Source organism: Protopterus annectens, chromosome 2.part0 (assembly GCF_019279795.1).
Source record: "Protopterus annectens isolate FY-2018-M chromosome 2.part0, PAN1.0, whole genome shotgun sequence".
Taxonomy (NCBI): domain Eukaryota; kingdom Metazoa; phylum Chordata; order Ceratodontiformes; family Protopteridae; genus Protopterus; species Protopterus annectens.
The window spans coordinates 32,396,605-32,422,237 of NC_056728.1; the positions used below are offsets into that span (position 1 = coordinate 32,396,605).

The 25,633-nt window shown below is 41.8% G+C and overlaps 1 protein-coding gene across 1 annotated transcript in view; it reads right to left on the reverse strand.

Moving 5' to 3' along the window:
* Positions 1 to 25,633, reverse strand: part of UNC80 (unc-80 homolog, NALCN channel complex subunit) — a 5,631,640-nt gene that overhangs the window by 1,025,638 nt on the left and 4,580,369 nt on the right. Inside the window, exons 47-48 of the mRNA XM_044060513.1 lie at positions 20,056 to 20,197; positions 16,227 to 16,323 (exon numbers count right to left, since the gene is read on the reverse strand). Coding sequence (XP_043916448.1) covers positions 16,227 to 16,323; positions 20,056 to 20,197 — 239 coding nt within the window. The remainder of the gene's footprint in view (positions 1 to 16,226; positions 16,324 to 20,055; positions 20,198 to 25,633) is intronic.

A 25,633-nucleotide genomic window follows, 5' to 3' on the forward strand; every position in this document is an offset into this window, starting at 1 on the left:
CCAGGAGTGCCTCCTAAGAGAGACTCCGTGACCCACAGTCCAGCTCACTCCATCGGCTGCGTAAGAGATCAGCCTCATGGAGGAGTTGGTAAAAGAATTTAGGGTAGACATCTGAGCATTGATCTTCTGAGCCACAGTATCAGAAACATTACCCTGTAGAGAATCTCCCAACTCTTTTAGAAGATCTCTCTGGAGCCATGTAAAATGCAACAAATAATTCAGCGACTGCAGTGTAAAGGCCGCTAAAGAGAGCACATGCTTCCCATACCTGTCCATAGCCCTAGACTCCTTGTTAGGGGGATGGACGGTAGATGAAGTTTCTGCAAGTTCATTCTTGGTGGCTGCTGCCACCACCATAGCATCTACTGGAACGCCTTTCATAAGAAATTCTCTGTCAGGGGGAGCGGACAAAAACTTGTTGGGTCTCCTAGGGACCGGTTCCACAGTGTCTGGAGTTTCAAACACCTTTCGACAAATGCTCATTGAACGGGGGAGAAACCCAAGAGGCGGAGGGTTGGGACCCAAAGGCCTTCAGGAACACCGACTCCTCAAAAGGGGCTTTGGAGGGCCAGTCGCCTCTCTGTCTCAATATTTCCAGGATATTTGAGAAAGATATATCGTCAGAAGACGACTTGGGGGACCCCTCTGACTCCTCGAGATCGTTGTCAGACATGAGAGACTCATCTTGGGAGTCAATGTGCTTCCTCTTGGACACTCTCTTTCTGAGGGGATCCTCAGGTAAAAACTCTGGGGAGGCCTCAGAAAGTTGGGGACCACTCATGGAGGTATCCTGAGGCCTTGGGTCTCCACTGTCCCTGGATAGAGAGTGATCTGAGACTGATATCGGTGCTGGAGGGGGAAGAGTGTCGGTGCCGTAAGATGCCGCTGACGACCTGGCCAGCACACTCCTCATGACCTCAAAAGCTGATACCCCCAGCTCCGAAGGTCGACTAACCATGAAAGATATGGTAGTAGCCCTCGGAGCTGTGGTCCGAAGCCAATGTAGGGTCCACGCTCACCTGAGCCGAAGCACCGAGAGGAAGACTAGGAGCCGAAGATCGATCCGAGACCTCCCTCTCAGGTCCAACCGGTGAACTGTGAATCCTGGACTCCGTGGACGGCGCCAACGGGGTCGGAGCAGAGATCAGAGCTGAGATGCCAGAAGGGGCTGGATCCAAAGAAAGGCTCGGAGGAGGAACAGTCAAAGATGAAGGGATGATGGGCTCCGGAGCCGACTGGGCCGGAGCCGAAAGCAATTTAGCCAGCACCGATGACTGGAGCAGTTTTTTCACCACTCTATCGACATCGTCATCAGAAAGGGTCTTAGAGGACCTAGAGAATACGGTCGGGGATCTGGATCGCCCTGCAGAGGGAGACCTGAGAGTCGGAGAAACCGGTTGAAAAACTGGAGACCATCTCCGAACTGGAAAATCTGACACCGGCTCAATAGACTGGGAGCCGATGTCGACATACTAGATGGGCTGCCTTCTGTCGACCCCGAAGCCAGTGGAGCCGAAGAAGCAACTATAATTCTGGTGATTTTCTCTGGCGGCTTTGAGGAAACTGACGGAGCCGGAGAGAGCTTCTTTCAGGATTTTTTGTCTGTTTTTTTGTCTGGTTTGGAAGGAGGGGATCTGGAACTACCTCTCCAAGTCTTCTTCAAAGGAAGGTTTCAGCAATCCTTTTAAAATAAGTTTGTTCTTCCTCTCTTGCAGCACACGGGGACTGAAAGCATGGTAGAACAAGCAGGATTCTTGTAGATGAACAGCCCCCAAGCAATACACGCACACTGAGCACCCATCAGTCAATCACATCTTATTATTATATTTGACACACTTTTTAAAGCCCGAAGGCCTGTGCTCTTTAGAATCCTTGGACATGCTGACAGAAAAACACACACACAGGGAAAAACAGTAGGGACAACTTCACCAAAATAACCAACAATAGAGAGCGGAAAACTACAGCCTCTAACTGAAAACGGCCTAGAGACCGCAGGATAACCACAGGGAGGACTAGGTCCTCTAAGTTAAACGGGCCTAGCCCAGGGAATAAGCAGGAAAAAAAAGATACCAGAACAGGCACACAACAAAACCAGCTAACGGGTATACTACCAAAATACAGGGGAAGACTAGGTCCTCTAACTGAAACGGGCCTAGCCCATAGACACCAGAAAAGGAAACGGGACACCAAGAAAAGGAGCAACAGAATGGTCACACAACCAGCGGAAGCAAAACACACACACGCACTAGCTATGAAAATAGCTTTTGGAGCTACAATATTGAAAAGTAAATCGAAAAATTGTACTTAGCCATGGCCAAGAGCGAGACCACGTCCGAGCTATACAAGCAGCAAATGGGATCTGGGGATAGGCGCGTTGCAGCATGGGATACCTCTTAGCCACGAGCCAATTGAAGACTTCGAGCTAGAGTATGGCCGAGTCGGAGCCGAGGTTCGGCTCTGAACCCAGGGGTAAGAATGTAGGTAAGATGGACTACACATAACATTAAATAATTCCAAAGAAAACACAAACAGGAATTGCAACTACTGTAAGTAATACTGCTCTCACAACATATGCAAAACAAAACCAGAACACAATGTCTGACAAATCTCTTTAAACTACTTTAACCTGACCTTAGACATAGTATTTTTCCCCTAAGTGGGGGAACTGTACTAGGTGTTGTCCCTAAACAAGAGAGGCTCTACCATGGACTGAGAAAACTACAGACCTAGTAGCCTAGCTAGTCTGATTTACAAAGCCATGGAATGTAACATATCTGAGTTCATTAACTATGATATCAAATATCTTATCAGGCTAGCCCTACATTAGTTTGGCTTTAATTAAAGAGTAACATTGCATATTTAGTTTAGTCAAGTTCATTAAGGTCATGCATGCTGTAGACAGTGGCTGCTATGTTCACACAATTTATTTGGATCAGGCCAAAGCATTTGACATTACACACCATGCTGTTACTGTTTAAAAGCTAAGTGCATTAGAAGTAAATCCATACTTGGGTGAGGTGGAAAGCCAAATGGTTAAAAGACAGAATCTACATAGTCAAGATGTAAGGCACCTTTCTGGAAAATATGTAGGTAACTAGTAGTGTGCCCCAGGGTTTAGTACATTTTGGCATCTCCACTGATCAACAGACCAAGAAAAAGGACCTTTGATTAACTACGTTTGCAGATTACTGCATCCTGAGTGTTACTATCAAATCTGATACCCATTAATTATAACAGGAATCAACTCTTATAAAATAAGTGGTGTATAGAAAAATGACTAAAGTTAAGTGTGAAAAAGTGTAGTACTGTCACATTTGGTAAACAACTTTCTTCCTCAATGTACAGTATAACAAATATCTCACTCCAAAATTATAATGGAGTCCGGTATCTTGGATCCTGGGTCATTAATTCCCCCTCCTTCAACTACCCTGCAGCAAACGTAGTCAAATAATACTTCTATTTAACAGAACTAATAAATGCATATCATTCATGTTAAAGAAGTTATCATCCCTCTATATGCAGTCCTAATAAAACCAATTGCTGAATACAATTCCCACTTTGGGATGTAAGGCCCCAGAGGTTCCAAACCAAGACTGCTGGCCTAAAGGCCCTGAGCTACTAGGAAAGACTTGAAGTGCTATCCCTTTACTTAATTCTTACATGATCTTTGTGAGGTATCTACTCCTTGCTTTCCTCATCTTTATGGCCACCATTCTTCTTGATTTCCTGTACCTTCACAAGTCAAATACCTCCTCTAATAACATAACTAGGGACTTAAATTTCTACCAGCACATAAATAAAATTTGGTAGTGAGGCACATTTATTACACAATGCCTAACCCCACAACTGGAACCAACTTCCCCTGCAAGTTAAACCAACTGATACCTTAGCAACCTTCAAATTAAACCTGGATGATTGCATGGGTACTCATAAATTTACTCCAGGACTAACTTGCTTTGCTGTTCTTGAGAAAAGTGCTACAACATGAGGGTGGGTATTAGCAGGGTGTAAAAGATCTAAAGACTCAAATGCCTTACACACCAGCACTTACTACTGTAATGTAACTGTTGTAAAATATTTACAGCACATTTAATGACATGTACAACACAAGGGCTGGGATTCATAGAGAAGTAATTTGCAGCTGTATAGCACTAAATTTCAGGGATTGTGTAGTTCAAAGTGACTCATAGCTGCTTAACAATGAATCAGGGCTGTCCATGCCAGCAGTTGATGAAACAGTGTGCACAGGAAATTAGTGGAGCCACATTATGTCAGTGAATTGTGTCAGTGTCAATGAAGTGTCATTAGCCAAGCTCAGTTAGGGAGTTATGCTATCAAAGTGTCATTTGTCAGCAGTGGTCAACATTACAGAAAGCAAGGCTTGACATGCACAAGTCAATGCATGGTTACAATAGCAAAAACGTACCTCACTGCTAAATGCACAATAGCAGACAGGCCGAGGAGACTCAGCAGATCAAAGTACCAATGCAGTTGACCATATAAATGGGGAGGAAAGTTGCAGATGGGAATGTAAGAAAAGAAGGAACAGAAAGTAGAGAAAAATGCACAAGAAATAATGGTAGAGAAAGTCATTTTTTTGTGTGAAAGATTCACATTTTTCGTATAAGAAGAGAATGTTAGCAAGAGAGAGCAACAAGTTATGGGGAGTGACACAAGGTAGGGTAACACCAGGAATGCGGACTGTGCAGCGTACATTGCAAATGTCACATGGGCCATCCTACACAGATAGTCACCTTTATGGCTGACGTATGCATGCCATGCCACTGGCAGGCCATTGGCTGGGGATTGCTCTATGGGCATGAGGAAAGCCCAGTTTAAACGCAACCTAGACTAGTGGATGGGGAATAGGAAATTTACACTGGGTCTGGCACCTCATGTCCATTATGGACAGAGGTAGCTTATAAATGCCTGGCCCACAATGTCCTGTTTGGATAAAGGACATCATTATTCTTTTAGGAAAACTTGGCTAGGATTAGAAAGGCCCCCTGGGTCGTTAGCCTAGTAACAGTCTATGAATCTATAAATCTATTCAACTCCAGGTGCACTTCCAATGTCATCCTGTGTCAGTTATGTAGACTGGTGACCAAAAGGGACCCTCCTGGGGTGCTCTCAAAACAGAAGCCTCCCTTCCTGACTAGTGGCACAGAGACCACCAGTGAGCCCTCTAGGTCACCTTTAGCAGGGTGACCTCCACCCTTTTGATGAGAGCCAGGCCTAGTTCCCAATGACATCTCACTGCCATAGTAATGATGAGTGCATGCTGAGATAGCAGCAGCAGCTGATCTTCTGCCACCACTACAACTAGACCTGTAGAAAGAAGGGAACTCATTAGTACAGACAAACACACACACATTTCACATATTACTAAAGCTTAAAAGTAGCAGTAGTGCACATGGCATATTCACCCTGCTGCTGGAGGAAACCTTCTTGCCTACTGTGGCATCTTTTCAGGTTCCCCTGTTGCCCCTCTGCTGCTAGAAGACAACGTAGGAAGAATTGAGAACAGAGTTAGACTTGGAAAAGTCAAGGGAAAAATATGCTTAAGATGTAAAGCAAAACTGTGGCTAGCTGTCTCTACCTTCTTCTTACTAGCTAAGCAGATTGGGAAGATGCCACCAGAGGTTGCTATAGCAATGCCTCCACTATATACTAGAAAGGGTGACACTAGTGGCATCACTCACTATCCTGGTAAGGTCATTTCAGGTATCAACTTTGTACAAAAGACCATCATATGGTTCCACCAGGTGCCGTTTGAAGTTCCTGCAGAAGAAGAAGAAAAACTTGTTCTCCTTGAGGCACCACAAAACAGCCTAGCAGTTCCCAGCACAGAACAGCCATAATCACTTAGGTCCACTTGAGGAGCAAAATGGTAGATCCATTTGCAAAGACACAGTTTTAGGTATCATATGACAGACAGTAGCACAACAATGAAGTGCTACAAAACAGTTACATAGCACAGGCACATTGCATTATGACCTATACAGATGTCAGAACATATAGGGCACAAACACAGGAATTGCAGCGATGAGCAGGAATAGTGCAACCTATGCTAACAGCAGTGTGCATTACTGTAGCAATTCAGACACAGTTGTAATGAATTCTCTCTTTAACATAACCACTGCACTATGAAGCCTGAATTACCATACTAAAAAAAGTTCTGCTTCCATTTTGTGAGAGACTGTGCTACAGCAAGAAACCTTTGCATCAGGACTTTACTGCACTGGGACACTGGATAATGAATTTGGGAAAATGGGCATACTGATGGAAGACAACACTGCTGACATAACCCTGCAATATAATGAACACCTATGTTGTATGGCAGCAATGGAGATAAAGAAAAACTGCTGAACATGGGTGTGGCAACAAATCACAATGCATGACACTGTCATGTGAGGTTGGGGGAGCATACTTGTGGCAATACACACAAACGGTAGGACATTCCACACCAGGCATGACAGTCCCTGCACACTGGGTAAGACATGTCAATGCATTTTGAGGAGGGGTGTGTGCATTGTATTAAAGGGATCAGTTTTCTGATACAGGAATGAGATTCATAACAGCAACCCTAAATCTGCAGTATGTATAGAAAAGGGGCGAGTATCAAAGCACAACAGCAGAAAGGTAGGTGGCCATCATTTGGAGCTGGGGGGGGGCAGCATACAATCATATGAGACATCAACATGCATCCATGCACACACACTGACTGACATGTGTAATAGATGTACATGGCTTACCACTGACTCGCAAGAGAGGCAGCAACTGGAATAGTTCACCAGTCAGGACACTGAAGTGCTATTGCAGGTCTTTTGCACATGCAGTACATGCACTGTGGCCAAAAGCAATGTGGACAAGCCTTTTTGGGATCGGGTGTATCAGGTAGTGGTATATGACATCAGTGCTGCCAACGATCATAACAGGAGATTACATCAGGTTCATGAAATTACTAGGGACACATCCATCACAAGAGGTGGACCAGCCATACAGAAGCACACAGAGGTGGAAGAATTCCTAGTATGTCTCTCTACTGAAGGGGAATGGACAATAATAGTTGGTAGTGTCTTGGATATGGAAGATGTACTTGTAATGACTGCACAAGTGTCTGTCAGGATGCACTAGGTTAGTACTAGTCACTACACTGCTATATTGTACAGTGCAAATCATGTGAGGCAAAACATATTCAACAAGATACTTCTGTACATCTGTCATCCATGTACCCCCAGTACTAAAATGCAATGCCCTGCACTATCAAGTATGTAGGTTTCCATATGGTATTCTCAGATTCTGTCATCTAAAGGTATACCTTTATAGCCCACCTTATCACGAAAGGGTTCGCATCTAGATCAAGAGAGGTCATTGTGCCCCTCTACTCGTCACTCATCAGGCCCATAATTGAATACAATGCCCCTTTTGGGATGTACCTTACCCGACACCTGCAGCAACTGGAGAGACCCCAAAAGTACCTCACCAAGAGGATCATGGGCTACAAACAGATGTCCTATGCAGCTCGACTAAATAAACTCCAGCTCTACTCAGTTGCTTACCGCCTACTCAGAGGCGATCTATGCCTGACGTACAAAGCCATGTCAAACCCAGAATTAATGGACATGCTCCACCTCAAAAAATCCAAGTCCCTTAGAGCTACACACTCCAGGGACCTAAACCTTAGCACAAAAATAAATAGGACATGCTGGAGGGACAGATTAATTTCCCAGAGGCTCCCCTCACTCTGGAATAGAATCCCAATTCATGTTAGACATAGCCCCTCGCTGACCCTCTTCAAGCGAAATTTGGACGCCTGGATGGGAAATCGCAAATTCACCCCTGGGATCTCTCCTGTGTCCCTGCTAGACAGAGGCACAGTAAACTAATCTTAAAAGGGTACCCTCTGTGACCTACTTTACAGAGGCACAGTAGGCTAATCTAATAGGGAGGCGGAAGCCAAATACACACTGGCTAGGCTTAAAAATGCCCTAGGGCAAATAGCCTAGTACCTACATATGAACCTATGAACCTATACCTGTTGGGATATCCATTTATTACAGTGCTGCTACACGTATATTGCTTCTGTGCTTTCACAGTTTTATGAGTTCATCAGTGTATAGTAGGCTAAAGACCACTGGTGCCTTTATAAGCCTAGACATGCATCTCAAATGCACCAAACACGTTTTTATTTAAGGGGTATATGTAAGCTAGTGCATGATTTACAGGCTGCTTCTCTCACTCTCCATTAGAGACATAGGTGCTAGACCAGAAGTGAATTTTCAATTTTCCATTCACTGGTCCAGGTTACGCTTGAATAGGGTTAGGGAAGAACTCTGTTTCACATGCCTGGGGAGCCTGTTCCAGAGAAGGGAAATTCTCTGAGAAAATAAAAACTGTCCCTCCAACGTGTCCTACTTATGTAGCAGGCAAGGTTTATATCTCCAGATCAAGTAGTTATGATGCTGCTGGTATAGCAGATATGCAAAAAAAAAGTCCATCAGAGCATGATCCAGGAATGCCATGAATTCCAGGCATAGGATCTCCTCTCAACAGTTTGCAGGATACAGAGTACAGGGTTTTGAGACAATCTGCCTAGGACATGTTGTTAATGCCCTGTATTCTTTTTGTGAAGAACCTCTGTGATTGTATTTGACTGGTCAGGTGTTATACTCAATGATGGGCCTGATGAAGGCCAAATACAGAGAAATGAGGACCTCCTTGGACACAGATCCCATGCCCTTGCTTATAAGCTCAGCAACATGGAATGATTTCTTACTACTTAGACACATGCTGGTCGAAAGCCAGATTACTTATCTACATACATCTCCAAATCTCTGGTTACTGAGGCTGCTCTTAGGGGGTTTGTTATCAATGAGGTAGTTGCCTAGGGTGCCTGACTTCCCAAAGGGCACTATTACACAATTTTTTGGCATTAAGTTTTACACCAGTCATTTATCTGTGCTAGTCCTTCCTGCAGGATATTAGTGTCGTGGGGGGATTCTGTAACTCCTCCTAGTTTGCAATCATCTGCAAACTTGGTCAGCCACAGGCCACTGACACTGACCTTCCCTTCTGCAAAGTAAATGCCAAAAAAGGAGCAGACCCAGCACAGAGCCCTGAAGGGCTCCACTAGTGGCTGGTCTCTTGGTGGAGTTGGCTTCCCCTATCCTTACCTTTTGGGTCCTGTCTGAGAGCCAGCTAGGTATTCAGAGTGTAACACAAGGGTTTATGCCTAATTCCATGACTTTGTTTAAAATGCCAGAATAAGGTACTGTATCAAATGCCTTAGCCAGGTCAAGGTAGGCAGTATGCACCGTGTTGTCCTCATCCAATGACTTGGTGACCTTCTCAAAGAAGTCAACCATGTTGAGTAGGCATGATCATCCCTTGATGAAAACAAACTGGGATGGATCCAGTGTCTGAAGATATCCTATGTCATTATTAATTACTTCCATGACTTTGCATAAAAAACTAGTCAAACTTACAGGCTTGTAGTTCCCATGGTCTGCTGATGGTTATGCAGAGGGATGGCTGATGCAGTCCTCCAGTTGCATGGTACACAGTCTGTCTGCAGGCTACAGTTAAAAAGTGACACCAGTGGGCCTGACAGGTCATGTATCAGGCTATTCAGGAGACATCATAGAATATTGTTGGGGAACATCGATGCAGTGTTTCTGGCCTTTGATAGTGCATCCAGGACCTGCTCCCTAATGATAGTTGGGATAATTATGCTTGACTGTATTACAGGGGGGGGGGAGTGGGGGGGCAGGACTAAAATCACTGCTGAATTTGCCAACCAGTGGATTTGCTACATCTTCCCATTCAGTGCATATGGCTCTACTTACAATCAGTAACACACTCTGTTGTGTACTTCCTTTGAAGTTATGTCCAGAGCTTAAGAAAGTCTTGTGGTTGTCCTTGGCCTTGGAGGCTATCTTCACTTTAAACTTTACTTTGGTAACCTTAATTTGCCCTATTAGCTATTCATTTAGCTTGATGTGAGTGTTTTTATTCTGCTGGGCACTGTTTTTCCTAATTTTAGCTATAACTTTTTTCTTTTGTTGTACAACTTGCTTATGTTTGGATTCCACTAAGGTGATTTATTTTTTGAGTTGCTCTGGGCTTGTTTCAGTTAGGAACAGCTGTCTCTATGCATCTATTAATGTAATTGTACAGAGTTTCAGTGAACAGGTCTGCATAAGCAACTGTGTTCTCCAGGCTTGGTGGGGCTTGAAATTTTGACAGATTACAGCTTAATAACAAGAAATTTGCCATAGAATAGTTCCTAATTGTTACAAGGCTTGTTGGGGTCCCTCATTGATTTTTCTCTCAAAGGAGACTACTTTATGGTCTGACCTCACCAGATGGGACACAACACTGGGGATACATCATTCTCTCATATTTCTGAAACCAGGTCTGGTATGCTTGCAGCCCTAATGGGCATATGGACTATCTGGTGTAGGGTGTTCATAGGATCACAGGATATTACTAGGCTGTCAACCCAGAGGTTATTTCAAGCCTAGCCATTTCATCCCAATGTAATACAGTAGCGCAATACCCAAGATTGCATTTAGTAATGGCTGCTCATGTCCAGGAGGGTTGTGGCCACTATCCCTGGTAAGAATTTATGATGCCCCATCCACTCATCCAGGTTCCTGTTGAACACTATCATAAAGGTGCTGTTTCACATGAATTTGTAACTTATTCCAAAGAAGTGGCAGTCGCTGGGAGACAAATCTGCCCCTCCAGCAGGCCATATTTAGGTCCTTAGAGCTGGCAGCTCTAGTCCTCTTTGATTTATGGATATGCAACAAGTTCATTGGGTTTGGGTCTGAGACTGCTCTGTAAGCCAGGCATATGTCTCCCCTAAGAAGACTATATGATACAGAGTATAGTGACAGGGACTTTAGTGGGGTCTGTGTAAGGCACATGCTGGAATCCCTTGATAGTCTTTGTTAGAAACCTCTGATATTTCTCCAATTGCTGTAGGTGCTTCATGTGGTACATGCAGAACAGGACATTATACTCAATTATGGGTCGAATTAGTGCCGAGTATAGAGGGGTTAAAACATTTTTTGCTCTAGAGGCAATGCCTTTACTAATCACGTGTGCTGTGTAGAAAGCCTTCTATACTACAGTAGACACATGGTGGTCGAAGTTAAAGTTGCAGTCAACTTGTGAACCCAGATCCTTTACCATTCCGTGGGTAGTTAGGGTATTGTTGTTGATGTGACAGTATGAAGGGACATTGCTTGTGCCAAAGGGAATGATGATGCATTTCTCTGCATTCAATTTGAGACCGTGACTAAGACACCAGTTGTTGGTCTGTGTAAGACCCTCCTGAAGTATACTGAATTAATTTGGGGATTCAATAGATGCACCCAGTTTGCAGTCATCTGCAAACTAGGTCAGCCAAAACCCTTTAGGTTTGACCTGAATTTCTAAGAAGTATATACCAAACAGTAAGGGGCCCAGCACTGACCCTGTAGCACCTCAATGGTGACAGGTCTGCTGGCTGATGTGGAGTCACCCACTTTGATAGTGTGTGTTCGGTTTGGAAGCCAGTTGGCAACCCATCTTACAACAAAGGGGTTTACATTCACTTTGCTATGTTTATCAGTAATGCTTAAATGTGGGATTGTGTTGAAAGCCTTTGCCAAGTTGAGGTATGCTGTGTGCACTGATTTGCCCTTGTCAATGGCCCTGGTCACATCTTCAAAGAAATCTACCAGATTTACAGGCAGGATCTGCCCTTGACAAAGGCAAATTGGGTTAGATCCAGGATATGGAGGTTGCCTATGCCTTTATTTATGAGGTCCATAATGATATGTTCCATGGCCTTACAGTTGAGGCTGGTCAGGCTTATGGGTCTGTAATTGCTCGGGTCTGTTACTAGGCCACCTTTGTGGAGGGGAATTACTGTTGCTAATCTCCATTCCACAGGAACAAAGCCAGTGGTTAGGCTATAACTGAAAAGGGTATTTCCTGATGATGCTAATTAATGTTTTAGTATGTTTAGAAGACAGCCTGGGATGTCATCTGGTCCCATAGAAGCTGTGTTTTTTGCCTTGGACAAGGCTTTGATGACCTACTCTTCAGATATGTAGGGTGTGGCGAAGTTTGGAGGGAGGTTTGTTATAAATTTGGAGGGGATAAGGGAGCAAAATTTTCACCAAACCTATCTGCTAGCAGGTTTGCTATCTCTGTGAGATCAGTGTGTGTGATACCGTTGATCACTAGTTCTGCACATACTTGGGTCCTACCTTTTAGGCTACTTACATAGCTGTAAAAGGCCTTATGGTTATCCTTGGCTGTGCTTGCTAAATTTTTCCTCAAAGAAGCCCTTAGAGGATTTGACAAATTGTTTTATTTGCCTGTTGAGGCTTCGGAGGGTGCTTTTTCATTATTGGGGCCTTGCCTTTATTTGCTTGGACAACAACTTTTTTGCATTTATTGTAAAGTTTGTTGATGCTGGATGTTCACCATGGCGGCTTGTTTTTACTTGAGGCTCTGGCTTTGAATCTTTCTGGTACAGTCAAGTCTATACACTTATGCAAGTGATTGTACAGGGCTTTAGTCCAAGCTTCGGTGTAGTTACCAATTCCAGCTGGGGGTGTGGCTTGGAATGCATTTATACCTTCATCTAGGAGGGTATAGTTTGTCCTGGTGAAGTTTTTTAGTTTGATTTCACCCTATGTGAGTACTGGTGTTAGTGCCAGCTCATGGGTGACAAATTTGTGGTCAGATTTAACTAATGAGGGTACATCAGTTGCAGCAGTGCATCTGTTTGACATGTTAGAGAGGACCAAATCTAGTATGTTTGCTCCTCTTGTTGCGGTATGAACAATTTGTTCCAAGGCATTTGAGTTAACAAACTCAAGAAACTTTTACGTCAGTGAGTTAAAACTAGCATATGTTTCCCAGTTGATGGTGGGATAACTGAAATCCCCCATAACCAGAGTGTTCGATAATATTAGGACTGTCTCCATCTTCCAGTGATAGAAGTGCTTCCAGGGTGTGCAGTTTTTGGTTTAAGCTCCTAGTGTTTAGTAGCATGACCCTTATTTTGTTATGACTGGCAAATGTTACGTTGGTAAGTTTGTTTTCGAGACCTTGGCTAAAAAAAGACACTACAAGGGAGGCAAGAGCCTTTGCCAGCAACAGAAAGCCTAGAGGTGCTAGGTGCAAACCGTCTCTGGCAAAGCAGCGGTTTGTCAACCATGAATTTCCAGGCTGACAGGAACTGGATCCCTTTGAATGCCACCAAAAACTAAGCCAATTATTGAAATCAGTCACTTTTCTGTTTATACTGTGGCATCATTCTAGGTGAGGGTAGTATGCTGCTCAATGCAAGGGACATACCTGCCTTGGACTCATACTCAGAGAGCTCAATCATGTCTCTCTTCATATAGCCCTGTGAGTATGTCTCAGGTCATTCACTCCAACATGAACTATGACAGACCTGAACACATATGTGATCTGATGAATCCTGGCACCAAACAGGCAGCTAACCATGACTTTCTCCTTGTCCAACCTGGTGAGTTGGACATCTGGGTGTCTCACTACTGAGTCTCCAATGACAAGAAACATGTTAACAAAGACCAGGAATCTCTGGGCCTGCAAGTTTGGGATTGTGTAGGATTCCCTTTCATAGAGAGGTAGTTAAAGTCACCAGTGATTATGGTACTGGGTTGAATGTTGAGGTCTAAGTACAATCTATGGGTTTTGTGGGTCAAAGAGGGTGACCTACAGCTTGCATGGATATTATATGTGACTTTACCTATGGTAATTTGAACATGGAAAAACTCAAGCAAATCATCCAATTTGACCAGCCTTGAGGTATGTTTGTTTCTGATGTAGAATAAGACACCTCCACCTTTACTTCTTGCCTATGCAGTAGATGGCTTAAATGTGAGGCTCCACCTTTACTTCTTGCATATGCAGTAGGTGGCTTAAATGTGAGGAAGTTATTGTACCCTTGCATTGCAGGAGTGCTCTCTCTGGCTTTAAACCATATCTTGGTAACTGCGCAGATGTCTGCATTCTCCAAGGTGAGGAGAGTTGGAAGAAGTGAAGTTTCTTGATTTAGATTCCTGGCCATTGAGCAGTAACTTTTAAGATGTCCTAGGTTTGGTTTTGCTTTGCTGGAAGGTTTATCAGTTTGGCATTGCCTAAAAAATGCACTATGGTAGTGGACAATGTTTTAGCCAATATTCAAAAGCCTTGCAGGAAAAGATGCAGACCATCTTTTGGCAAAGCAATGTGGCCTGCTGACCATATCCACCCACACTGACAAATATTGTACACCACCGAATGATACCAGAAACTAAGACAATTGGTAAAGTCAATCATCTTCTGTTCATATTGTAGCATCATCCTTGGTGAAGGCAGAATGCTCCTCAATGCTAGACTCATACTAGCTTAGGAAACATAGTCTAAGAGCTCCATAGTGCCTATCTTCATAAAGTCCAGGGAGCCAAGTCTTACGTCATTCAAACCCATATGGACAATGGCTGAGTCATACAGGTACCTGTGGTCCAGTGATATGAGTGCATGTGTTGTTTGGCGGATCCTGGGCCTTGATAGGCAACTGACCATGATTTTCTCCTTGCTAAGCCTGGTAGGGCATCTGTATGTCTGACAATGGTATCTACTATGTCTAGAGTATTTGGTGGTGTTTTGGCTTGCCTTTAGAGCTTTGAAGTTGAGGCTCTATGGGTGTGGCTGTATGTGTAGTGCTGAGTGCTGTTTCAGTACACTGCTTTTGTGTTTGCTGAAGATCATTTCTACAGGTGGAGTGTTTAGGAAGTCTCTGGGATTTAGGAAGATTGCTTTTAAGTGCCTAAATGAATGTTTGTCTATGTGTCAGGTGCATACTATGTGAATGAGTGTAGTGTGTGTGTGTGTGTGTGTGTGTGTGTGTGTGTGTGTGTGTGTGTGTTAATAAAAACCTGATTGTTATTATTCTGACTGCTTGTATGCAAGAGTCTTCCTGGTAGTGACAGTGTATTTACACTTCTCACATACTGTATCAGTTTCTTTAAGAATTTGTTGGTTGTCAGTGAACATGAGACAATTGCATTGTCTCAGGATCCCCATATCAAAATTGGGAAAGTGCATATCCATTATGTCAGGTCCTTTTAGGTGAAATATACAAGGATGCTGTGCAAGAGAGAGGTTAACTGTGGGTTAGTGTACTTTAGAGTGGAAGCAGAAACTACGCTCTGTAAGAGTAGATTTATGGGGCAGTGCTCCTCAGCGAGCAAACACGCTGCTCTTTGCACAGCTGAGTGATTAAGTACAGTTTCATTTATACAAGGCACTGCTTATCATTGCTGCATGATGAGCAGCAGTACTAAGACACTCCAAATTTACAGAAGCACTGAAATCTGACTAAATGACTAAACAGCCTTCTGATTAATAAAACAACCTCACTTCTACTCTTCCTGTGTGTTTCCCAGCTTGGACAGACCAGGCTACTCTCTATTACCACTAGGTGAATTATCCAACACTTCTTAATGTAAAAACATACAAAGTTAGTTAAAAAGAGTACACGCTAAGAGAAACAAATTCAAGCAACTAACAAATAAACCTTAAAGCAGTTTTCAAGCAATCAAACCATCAGCAATCCAAAAGCACTTTACAGTTCTAAAATGCAGTTAAATGCAATAAATAGTTCCAGAAAACAACAGCAGCACACTTAAATTTATTATAGAACAGCATGTTTTCAAATACAATTATTTAACTCGGCCTGAAAGGCACTAGATACAAGCAAATCTTTCTGGATACACAGGACAGGCAAGGATGCCAGGCATTGCTGACCTTCATGAGAAACAGCCAAGAGCCATGCAAATGTACCAAATTTACAGAAGCACTGAATATCCTGCACAAATGAACAACATATGCCAGATGTCAGCAGGTCACCTGCAGCTGATGATAATGGCAAGGCACACATGGCACAGTCTGATCACACCGTGCAGCTGTCAGCAACATTAACACTGTAGGCCTCATAAACATCCTCCAGATGGGATTCAAAACTTTCCATTTAACAGTTCAATTCCTAAGCTACCCATGTGCTTCTAATATTAAGAAAATGACTGTCTTACACTGCCTGAAGAGGGTGTTGCCTTAATCATGTTTTCAACTTCTTATTAATACAGTGCAGCCACTGTGACTCATACGTTTACCTTCTGCATGCTTCACACATAAAAGGATGTGGTTACCTTCTGAAGGACTCTGCAGAGTAGGCTACCACTGTTACACAGAGCTTAATAGCTTCACTGATGGAGAAAGCAAGATCTTCATTTCCATAACAAAAATCTGCAATATAAAAATAAATCAAATACTTCCACAATTACTGCTCAATAAACTTAAGTCATTAGAAAATATACCAAAAAGGTAATAAAAAGTGATTATATTAATCTCTGGCATGCACAGTAATTAGACTTAAAAGAATCAGAGTCTGGCTGAGTGATGTAATATGCAACTACAATGTGTCCACCATCATTACTAGTTACTAATCTAATTGTTTGACCTCTGTTTGGGTCAGTTTGTCATTTACATTTATAAATCTATGAAGTACAATATAGAATTCACCCAGGAGATGGTGCTGCAGTGAAACAAAATACTTTACTCTTTTTTTTTTTTTTTTTTTTTGCTTTAGTCATCCTCAGACCACTGACACTCTTCACTACATTAACTTACTCATTTGCTCTTGAGATGAATTTCTTGGTATCCATGTTTTGAACACATACACTGGTTAGGATAAATGGCCTGCTCATAATCCTTTATGTTATGACTAAATGGTACCCCCTTTTTGTCATTATCACCTTAGTACTCCATTTTCCTTCTAGTCACAGGTTACAGAGTAACAAAAATTTGTAAAAAAACATAATTATCTTCCAAGAACTGAAACCCAATCTCTTTTATGATGAACATAGCAAAAGATTCAAAAGTATTAATACAATTTATCAATGGTACTGAGGATTAACACTCTTTTTACAAGCAAAAATGATAGTGTATTCTTAACATGGCTTAATTATTACCTGCACTACTGTTTTAGTGATACACTTCACTGTAAGTCACAGCTACTTTCTACGTTAAATTAGTAATATTTATCACTTTGCATTTCACACTGTTGCTCCAAAGTTCTATAACTTCAAAGAAAACTCCTTGTCATGTTTTGGACTATAGTAACTCCATAGACAAAGACAGACATTTTGATGAAAACTAATAATGTATGTTTAAAATGAGCAATGTGTCTCAGAACAACATATACTTATAACAATGCAAGCTTATTTGAGATTTTATCCATGTCTCATGTACTTATTTGTGTCATTTAGTCGTACCTCATGACGCAATACACAACAGGAGAGACAGATACAGCCTTCAATATGCAGATCCACTCATGCCTTATTAACTAATTTTCTCTGCTTGTTTCCTCTGCACTGACATTAATACTGTGAATATTTATTCACTCTGTGATAACTTACTTACAATTAAAGGTTATGCAGAGCCACAGCCTACTGTTGCATTCAGTGGGAATAAGGCAGTGAAAATAATTTTGAACAAGACACCACGCCCTCACAAGCCAAACTCTTCATATCTTCAGACAGATATAAAAAGCAAAAGCTGTAATCCACTAGCTTTGCTGCACAGAACAGAGAAAGAGAGGATGTGTTTTGCTTATGATAAAAGATATGACTACTGGTATGGTAGGAGACTTCCTGTCATCTCCTGGCAAGATACTGTTAATAAAGTGCGATTATACCATCCAAATAACATATACCTATAACACTGAGCTATGTTCAAGTACAAATACAGCAGTGATGTGTGACCTGTGCTGGCTATTTGCTGAAATACATATTTACTGACATTCCCAACATAATTCATGTAACTGTTCCACCTTATTGATTGGTGTGGGTATTAGACTGCTGACAAAGGCAAACGTTGCTGAAGTCATATACTACTGAACAAGGATCTTATGATGTTTATTATAATCAAGCATGCTGTAAAACATACTAAATATATAAATATGTAACTTTTGAACACTAAACAGCAAAATATTTGGTGAAACACAGTCAAGCAGACATGTATGTATATGCATTCACAATGTTCTGAAAGTAAAAGACAGGCATAAAAACTCTGAAACAGGTTAACAAAAAATATTCCAGTGGATGTGTAACATATGCCAGCATAGCTAGCTGGAGTTTTGTAAACAATTATGTCATTTGTATATCAAACTGATATGTACAGGTGGTTATGCTGAAAATGTATTTGTAAAGCTGCTTGTGTTAAAAATGTACCAACAGTGGGTCTTGGTGGACAAAAAAGAAATACACCTGTATGTCAGACTGTATTGTAACTGTTGACATGAACATACTGTAACAGAGGATACTGGAAGAGAAGAGGTTAATCTCAGTCCAGCTAACTTTGAAAAACAGTCTGAAATTAAATTACCTGGTTTAGGCCATAAAGATTGTATCTTACAGTTCTGATTGCAGCCAGAGCAAAATCTCTATAAAAATTAGGACTAGGAATCCTACTGTATTGTCCTTGGGGTGAACTAATTGCTACCCTGGAAGGGTGGAAGTTTTTGAAATGGTTTTATAGCTTCCAAATGCTATAACACATCTTAGCAAAGCTCCATGTATGTGCATTATGACACATATGTGCTAGATTCTGGTTCAGTTGCTAGTAAAGGGGGTAGTGTGGAAACCAGTAGTCAGATGACCAGATGTGTGTGATGTCATTCTGTAATTCAGCACTGAAATTATGCTTTAATACTAGATGAGACAAAAGTCTCAGGGCAGTCTGTTTTTGAAACCTGACAAAGAAGGATAATTCAACAACTTTATCTTGCCTTGCTTTAGTAAGTAACCAGTTAATAGTAATTCTTTAGATCAGTCAGGAAAATATAGTTATAAGGACTATTTCTTTGTATCTGTGAGAATTTTTCCATCTGTGTTATTTTAATATTTCCTGTGACTGACACTATGGTGTTTATTATAAATAGATATTTAGTATTTTCATGTTCTTCTCTTATTTTATTATTAAACTTTTCATTGTTTCATTGTTGCTGGTCTTTTAGAAAATACTTTAATCTTTGAAAGTACTTACATTTATTTGGTGATAATGTGGCAGCTCCTGAAAGCCTTGCTGCATTGATCAAACATTACTATTTGTATTAGTATTACTTTTACTTAGTATAACTGTAAACCCTTGTAACAGCCTTAGATTAGCTGTATTTGGAGTGTTCTGGTGAAAGTATCTACCTTATTGTCTGGGCAGAGGGGGCACAGGTGGTATATTTGTGCCACCTTTCCCAGGTGTGTGTGTGTGTGTGTGTGTGTGTGTGTGTGTGTGTGTGTGTGTATGAAAATCAAATCTCAAAGACTGTATGTGTCAACTACTTGGAGCAGGCACACACAGCACTGGTTTCACAGAGAGGGTGGTGGAGGACTTGGCTTGGAACATTCAGCTGAGGACTGGAGAGAGAGAGACAGAGAGGGAAACCCATCCCCAGGAAGGGAGTTGCTGTGTTACCTGTGTGCTCTTAAGGGAAATTGCCCTTTTTGCAGAAAGCTGCATCTGAAAATACTGTGTGTATCTATTTTTGTTCCAAGTGAATGTCCTTCACCAGTGTCAGTGGTAAGGACTGAGGCTCTTTCATTACTGGCCCACAAAAGGGTGTCACACACCTTTAAAATGTTGCCCTCTAAGTAGTTAATAAAGGTACACATAATTTCCAGTAGTCACCTCTAAAACTATTAAAGATATTGTCCTTAGATTAGCAATCCACTCTATAAGCAGCTTATGTACTCATTGTTACAGGGATCAGTTTAGACAGCTCTAGACATAATAGAGCCTGAAAAACCTACAATGTTTTGGAGCAATGCAAATTAAAAAATGTACTGTGTAGAGTACAAAGAGTATGCCTAGCTACACCCTTGCTGTGAAAGAATAAGGTAGGTATAAATATGCTTCTTTTCACACAAAATATGGTAGAAAAGGAAACTGCAAATGAAACAGACAAAGAAATAGTGACTGTACCTAAAGACTTTAGGGGCTTCTCTGCTTTCACCAATTCCAAAATATCAAGAATATCTTGTGTGTCTCCCTCTAGTGACTGTAGAAGGTCAAACAGGCACTGAGCAGAAACTCCTTTGCTTGGATTGCTGCTGCTTGTATTGTCCTAAGTGAAAGAAAAGTGAACAAGACTTTACCTTTATTTTTTTGTATTATGACATATGATGTCACATTAGGTGAGACATTCATTGATACTATAACATATGACATACTTGAGATGTTTGAAGGCTAATCTTCAAACAAGTAAAATGCATAACTGCTGTATTTTGCAGCACACTGGTAAGTACTATACGATAAATGTAATAATGGAATAAAAGTTTTCAAACCTGGTCACAAGTCTACTACCCCTCAGTTTATGAGAAAAAGCTTCTTCCCAATGCATTTTAAATATACAACACAGTGAGTTCCTCTTAAAAAGAAACTACAACTGAACATCACTAACTGGAAATAGAGCTAAATTAGTTGTGGTTCCAGCCAGTTCTAAGAATATTTGTGAAAAACAGTTTGAAATGTAAACAGATATTATATGTAGGCAAATGTTATCAGGGAACCACTTATTAAAAAAACAACCACTTTTAAATACTAAATACTTCACTTCAAAGTCCTTTGAAAGCAATGCCCCACCTGCTTAAGTTGATAACTCAAGTTAATTCAAAAGATCCAACAGCACTCATCAAAAAGAGGAGGAGAAGCTCCTCAGTGCCCTCGCCTTATTTCCTCTATTTTATATGAATACTACCTTGAGTCTCCTCTGAAAAGAGGCAACTGGTCTAGTGGGACTAACCTGATCAACAAAGGATAAATAAATAATAATGAATAAAAGTGTAGCAAATGTAGTGCTGAAATGTAAAAGTGAGACTGGCAACAAGAAGAGCCAAACCCACTGTACGTTCTTGTGCTTTTCATTTTCTTCCATTTTACTAGTATGACTGACCATAGCCCCTTCTCATAAGTGAGCCTGTCCTCCTTCATCTCTGCCAAAGAATTTCTTCTGCAAAGGTGATGACCTTGTCAAAATGAAAGACTTAAGTAGTACTCTTTGCAAAATGTTTCTTGAAATCAAGAAGGGTATGGCACTAGGTAGAATGATTATTGACTACACTACTGAAGGCTAATCTTCACAATCTGCTATTCAATTTACAAAAGAAAATGAGGAAGCACAAGAACATGCATTTTGATGTGCTCTTTCTCATGGACATCCTGGAAGGCAGGAGAGTACTCAGACGATGTATAATTGTTTAACACCCATGTATACTTGATCTAGATACCTAATTTTATAACCTGGATGTTTTGCTCCAGCAATACAAAGACCTTAAAGGGCTGTGACCTCAAGCAGTCTATCTTCCTATATTTTTTTTTTGTGTGCTTTCTGAGTTCATGCAGGGAAACAGGAAGTACTAGTAGTTTAGTGGTCAGAGTCTTACATTTACATAAATATATATAAACATATACTGATATATACTCTGCTGAATGCACTTTTTGTTGATATAATATACTGCTACTACTTTAAGTCGACAGAAATACCTGTCAACCTTTGGAGAGTATGAGACATCTTGACTTTCTTTGTTGTGTGAGAGGTATTTAGGTGTGTTGGTAAGTGGGATTTTGCCAGCTAGGGTTACGGTTAGGGCTAGGTGAGGGGAATAGCTTTAATGTGTGTGTGTGTGTGTGTGTGTGTGTGTGTGTGTGTGTGTGTGTGTGTGTGTGTGTTTTATAGTGTGTCAGAGTGTTAGAGTGTTTCAGATTTGGGGTTACTGTTAGGGCTAGGTTAGGTTATACTTTTAATGGTGTGTGTGTTTACTAGTCTTGTTTAGTCGTACTGTTAGGGAATGGGTTTTTGGTAAGGCAATGTGTCAGTCTGGGGTTAGATGCAGCAGCAGGGTTAGGGACAGCCCACAGAATTAAGATGGCATGGGGCTGAAACTGACTTCAGAAATATTATTGTTGTAGGTATGTGTGGTAAAATTGTAATAATAAACAATGAAGATTTTGGTATTAAAAGAATGCAATATACAATTAATAATAAATGAAGTTATTTGGAAATAATAATGGAGAATGTAAAAAGGTAACCATTTGAATTGTGAAAACCCACAACATGGAGATTCAATGACCAAAAGAAAAGAAATGGACTTACATATACTAAGTTCATAACTGCCATTTCTCAGAATATTCTCTTTTCTCCGAGGTATGGAGATCTCTGAGTTAGTATATATAAGTTTGGGGGTGCAGAGAGGCTTGACCCCCTGAAAAACAGAAATTTAAAAGAGAAGAATGAAGTTCAAAATTCGCTCTTCTGCATTTTCTTTTTTCCACCTGTGAGCACTTGGCCATTCAAGTGCCAGCATTTCGGTAGGGAGTCAGATAAATAAAATTATCAATTATGTTATGGTATATAAGGAATGATGGTGTTTGTAGTGTGGTGTACTTTAACAGGAAACTACAGATATAAAGCAAAAATGTACAAAAAGCCCGAAATTTTCAAAAGTAAACCAGGAGGCATTTTTCAATGAATACTGGGATTCTTTAAACAACAACAAAGAAAGCCAGAGTTTTTTAATATATGAATTTAATGGAAATGTCTGATCGATGGCTTTTATGAATGGATAGTGTAATAAGTCCAGATTCTATTTTTGAATGTTACTTGTTGGAATAAATATAACCCAGCCACTGGGGATGCACAAGCCAGTGCATTTCTTTGTGCCGGTCCCAAGCCCGGATAAATGGGGAGGGTTGCGTCAGGAAGGGCATCCGGTGTAAAACTTCGCCAAATCATTTCATGCAGTCACCAGTAAATATTTCCATACTGGATCGGTCGATGCCCGGGTTAACAACGACCACCACCAGTACTGTTAGCCAACAGGGTGCTGGCGGAAATTGGGCTACTGTTGGCCGAAGGAGGAGAAGAGGCGGAAGGCATGGTCGAAGGCAGTAAGAGAGGAGAAAGGCTAGGACTGTGGTAGTGAGGGTCGGAACTTTGAATGTTGGCAGTATGACTGGTATAGGGAGAGAGCTAGCTGATATGATGGACAGAAGGAAGTTGGTATATTGTATGTGCAAGAGACCAGATGGAAGGGGAGTAAGGCTAGGTGTATCGGAGGTGGGTTCAAATTGTTTTATCATGGTGTGTATGGGAGGAGAAATGGCGTAGGAGTTATTCTGAAGGAACAGTATGCTAAGAGTGTTTTGGAGGTGAAAAGAGTGTCGGATAGAGTGATGTTTATGAAGCTAGAAATTGATGGTGTAATGATGAATGTTGTTAGTGCATATGCTCCACAAGTTGGGTGTGCAATGGATGAGAAAGAAAATTTTTGGAGTGAATTGGATGAATTGGTGATGACTGTACCCAAGGGTGAGAGAGTGGTGATTGGAGCAGATTAAAATGGGCATGTTGGTGAAGGGAACAGAGGGGATGGGGAAGTGATGGGTAGGTATGTTGTTAAAGAAAGGAATGCAGAAGGTCAGATGGTAGTGGATTTTGCGAAAAGGATGGACATGGCTGTGGTGAATACATATTTTAACAAGAGGGAGGAGCATAGGGTGACATACAAGAGTGGAGGAAGATGCACACAGGTGGATTATATCTTATGTAGGAGGGCCAGTCTGAAGGAGATTGGAGACTGTAAAGTGGTGACCGGAGAAAGTGTAGTTAGGCAGCATAGGATGGTGGTTTGTAGGATGACGTTGGTGATCAAGAAGAGTAGGAGAAGTGTGAGGGCAGCACCAAGGATCAAATGGTGGAAATTGAAAAAGGGTAATTGTGAGGTGGCGTTCAGGGATGAGTTAAGACAGGCACTGGGTGGCAGTGAAGAGTTACCAAATAGCTGGGTAACTACAGCAGAGCTAGCAAGGGAGACGGCTAGAAAGGTGCTTGGTATCACATCGGGACAGAGGAAGGACGACAAGGAGACATGGTGGTGGAATGAGGAAGTACAGGAGAGTATACAGGCAAAGAGGTTGGCAAAGAAGAAGTGGGATTGTCAGAGAGATGAAAGTAGACAGGAGTATAAGGAGATGAGGTGCATGGCAAAGAGAGAGGTGGTGAAGGCTAAGGATAAGGCATATGAAGAGTTGTATGAAAGGTTGGACACTAAGGAGGGAGAAAAGGACCTGTACTGATTGGCTAGACAGAGGGACCGAGCTAGGAAAGATGTGCAGCAGGTAAAGGTGATAAAAGATAATGAGGGAAACATACTCACAAGCGAGGAGAGTGTGTTGAGGAGATGGAAAGAGTACTTTGAGGGGTTGATGAATGAAGAGAATGAGAGGGAGAGAAGGTTGGATGATGTAGGGATAGTGAATCATGAAGTACAATACAATGAATTAGCAAGGGGGAAGTAAGGATAGCTATGAAGAGAAAGAAGAATGGAAAGGCTGTTGGCCCAGACGACATACCTGTGGAAGCATGGAGGTGTTTAGGTGAAATGGCAGTGGAGTTTTTAACTAGATTGTTTAATGAAATCTTAGAAAGTGAGAGGATGCCTGAGGAATGGAGAAAAAGTGTTTTGGTACTGATTTTTAAGAATAAGGGTGATGTGCAGAGCTGTAGTAACTACAGAGGGATTAAATTGATCAGTCACAGCATGAAGTTATGGGAAAGAGTAGTGGAAGCTAGGTTAAGAAGGGACGTGATGATGAGTGATCAGCAGTATGGTTTCATGCCAGGAAAGAGCACTACAGATGCGATGTTTGCTCTGAGAGTGTTGATGGAGAAGTACAGAGAATGTCAGAAGGAGTTGCATTGTGCTTTTGTAGACTTAGAGAAAGCATATGACAGGGTGCCTAGAGAGGAGTTGTGGTATTGTATGAGGAAGTCAGGAGTGTCAAAGAAGTATGTAAGAGTGGTACAGGATATGTACGAGGGTAGTGTGACAGCTGTGAGGTCTGCGGTGGGAGTGTCGGATGCGTTTAAGGTGGAGGTGGGGTTACATCAAGGATCAGCTCTGAGCCCTTTCTTATTTGCAATGGTGATGGACAAGTTGACAGACGAGATCAGACAGGAGTCCCCGTGGACTATGATGTTTGCAGATGACATTGTGATCTGTAGTGACAGTAGGGAACAGGTGGAGGAGACCCTGGAGAGATGGAGATATGCTCTAGTTAGAAGAGGAATGAAGGTCAGCAGGACTAAGACAGAATATATGTGTTTGAATGAGAGGGAGGATAGAGGAATGGTGAGGATGCAAGGAGTAGAGGTGGCGAAGGTGGATGAGTTTAAATATTTGGGGTCAATAGTTCAGAGTAACAGTGAGTGTGGAAGAGAGGTGAAAAAGAGAGTACAGGCAGGATGGAGTGGGTGGAGAAGAGTATCAGGAGTGATTTGTAACAGATGAGTACCTGTAAGAGTGAAAGGGAAGGTCTACAAGAGGGTAGTGAGACCAGCTATGTTATATGGGCTGGAGAAAGTGGCATTGACAAAAAGGCAGGAGTTTGAGCTGGATGCGGCAGAGTTAAAGATGTTAAGATTTGCACTGGGTGTGACGAGGTTGGACAGGATTAGGAATAAGTATATTAGAGGGTCAGCCCAGGTTGGAAGGTTTGGAGA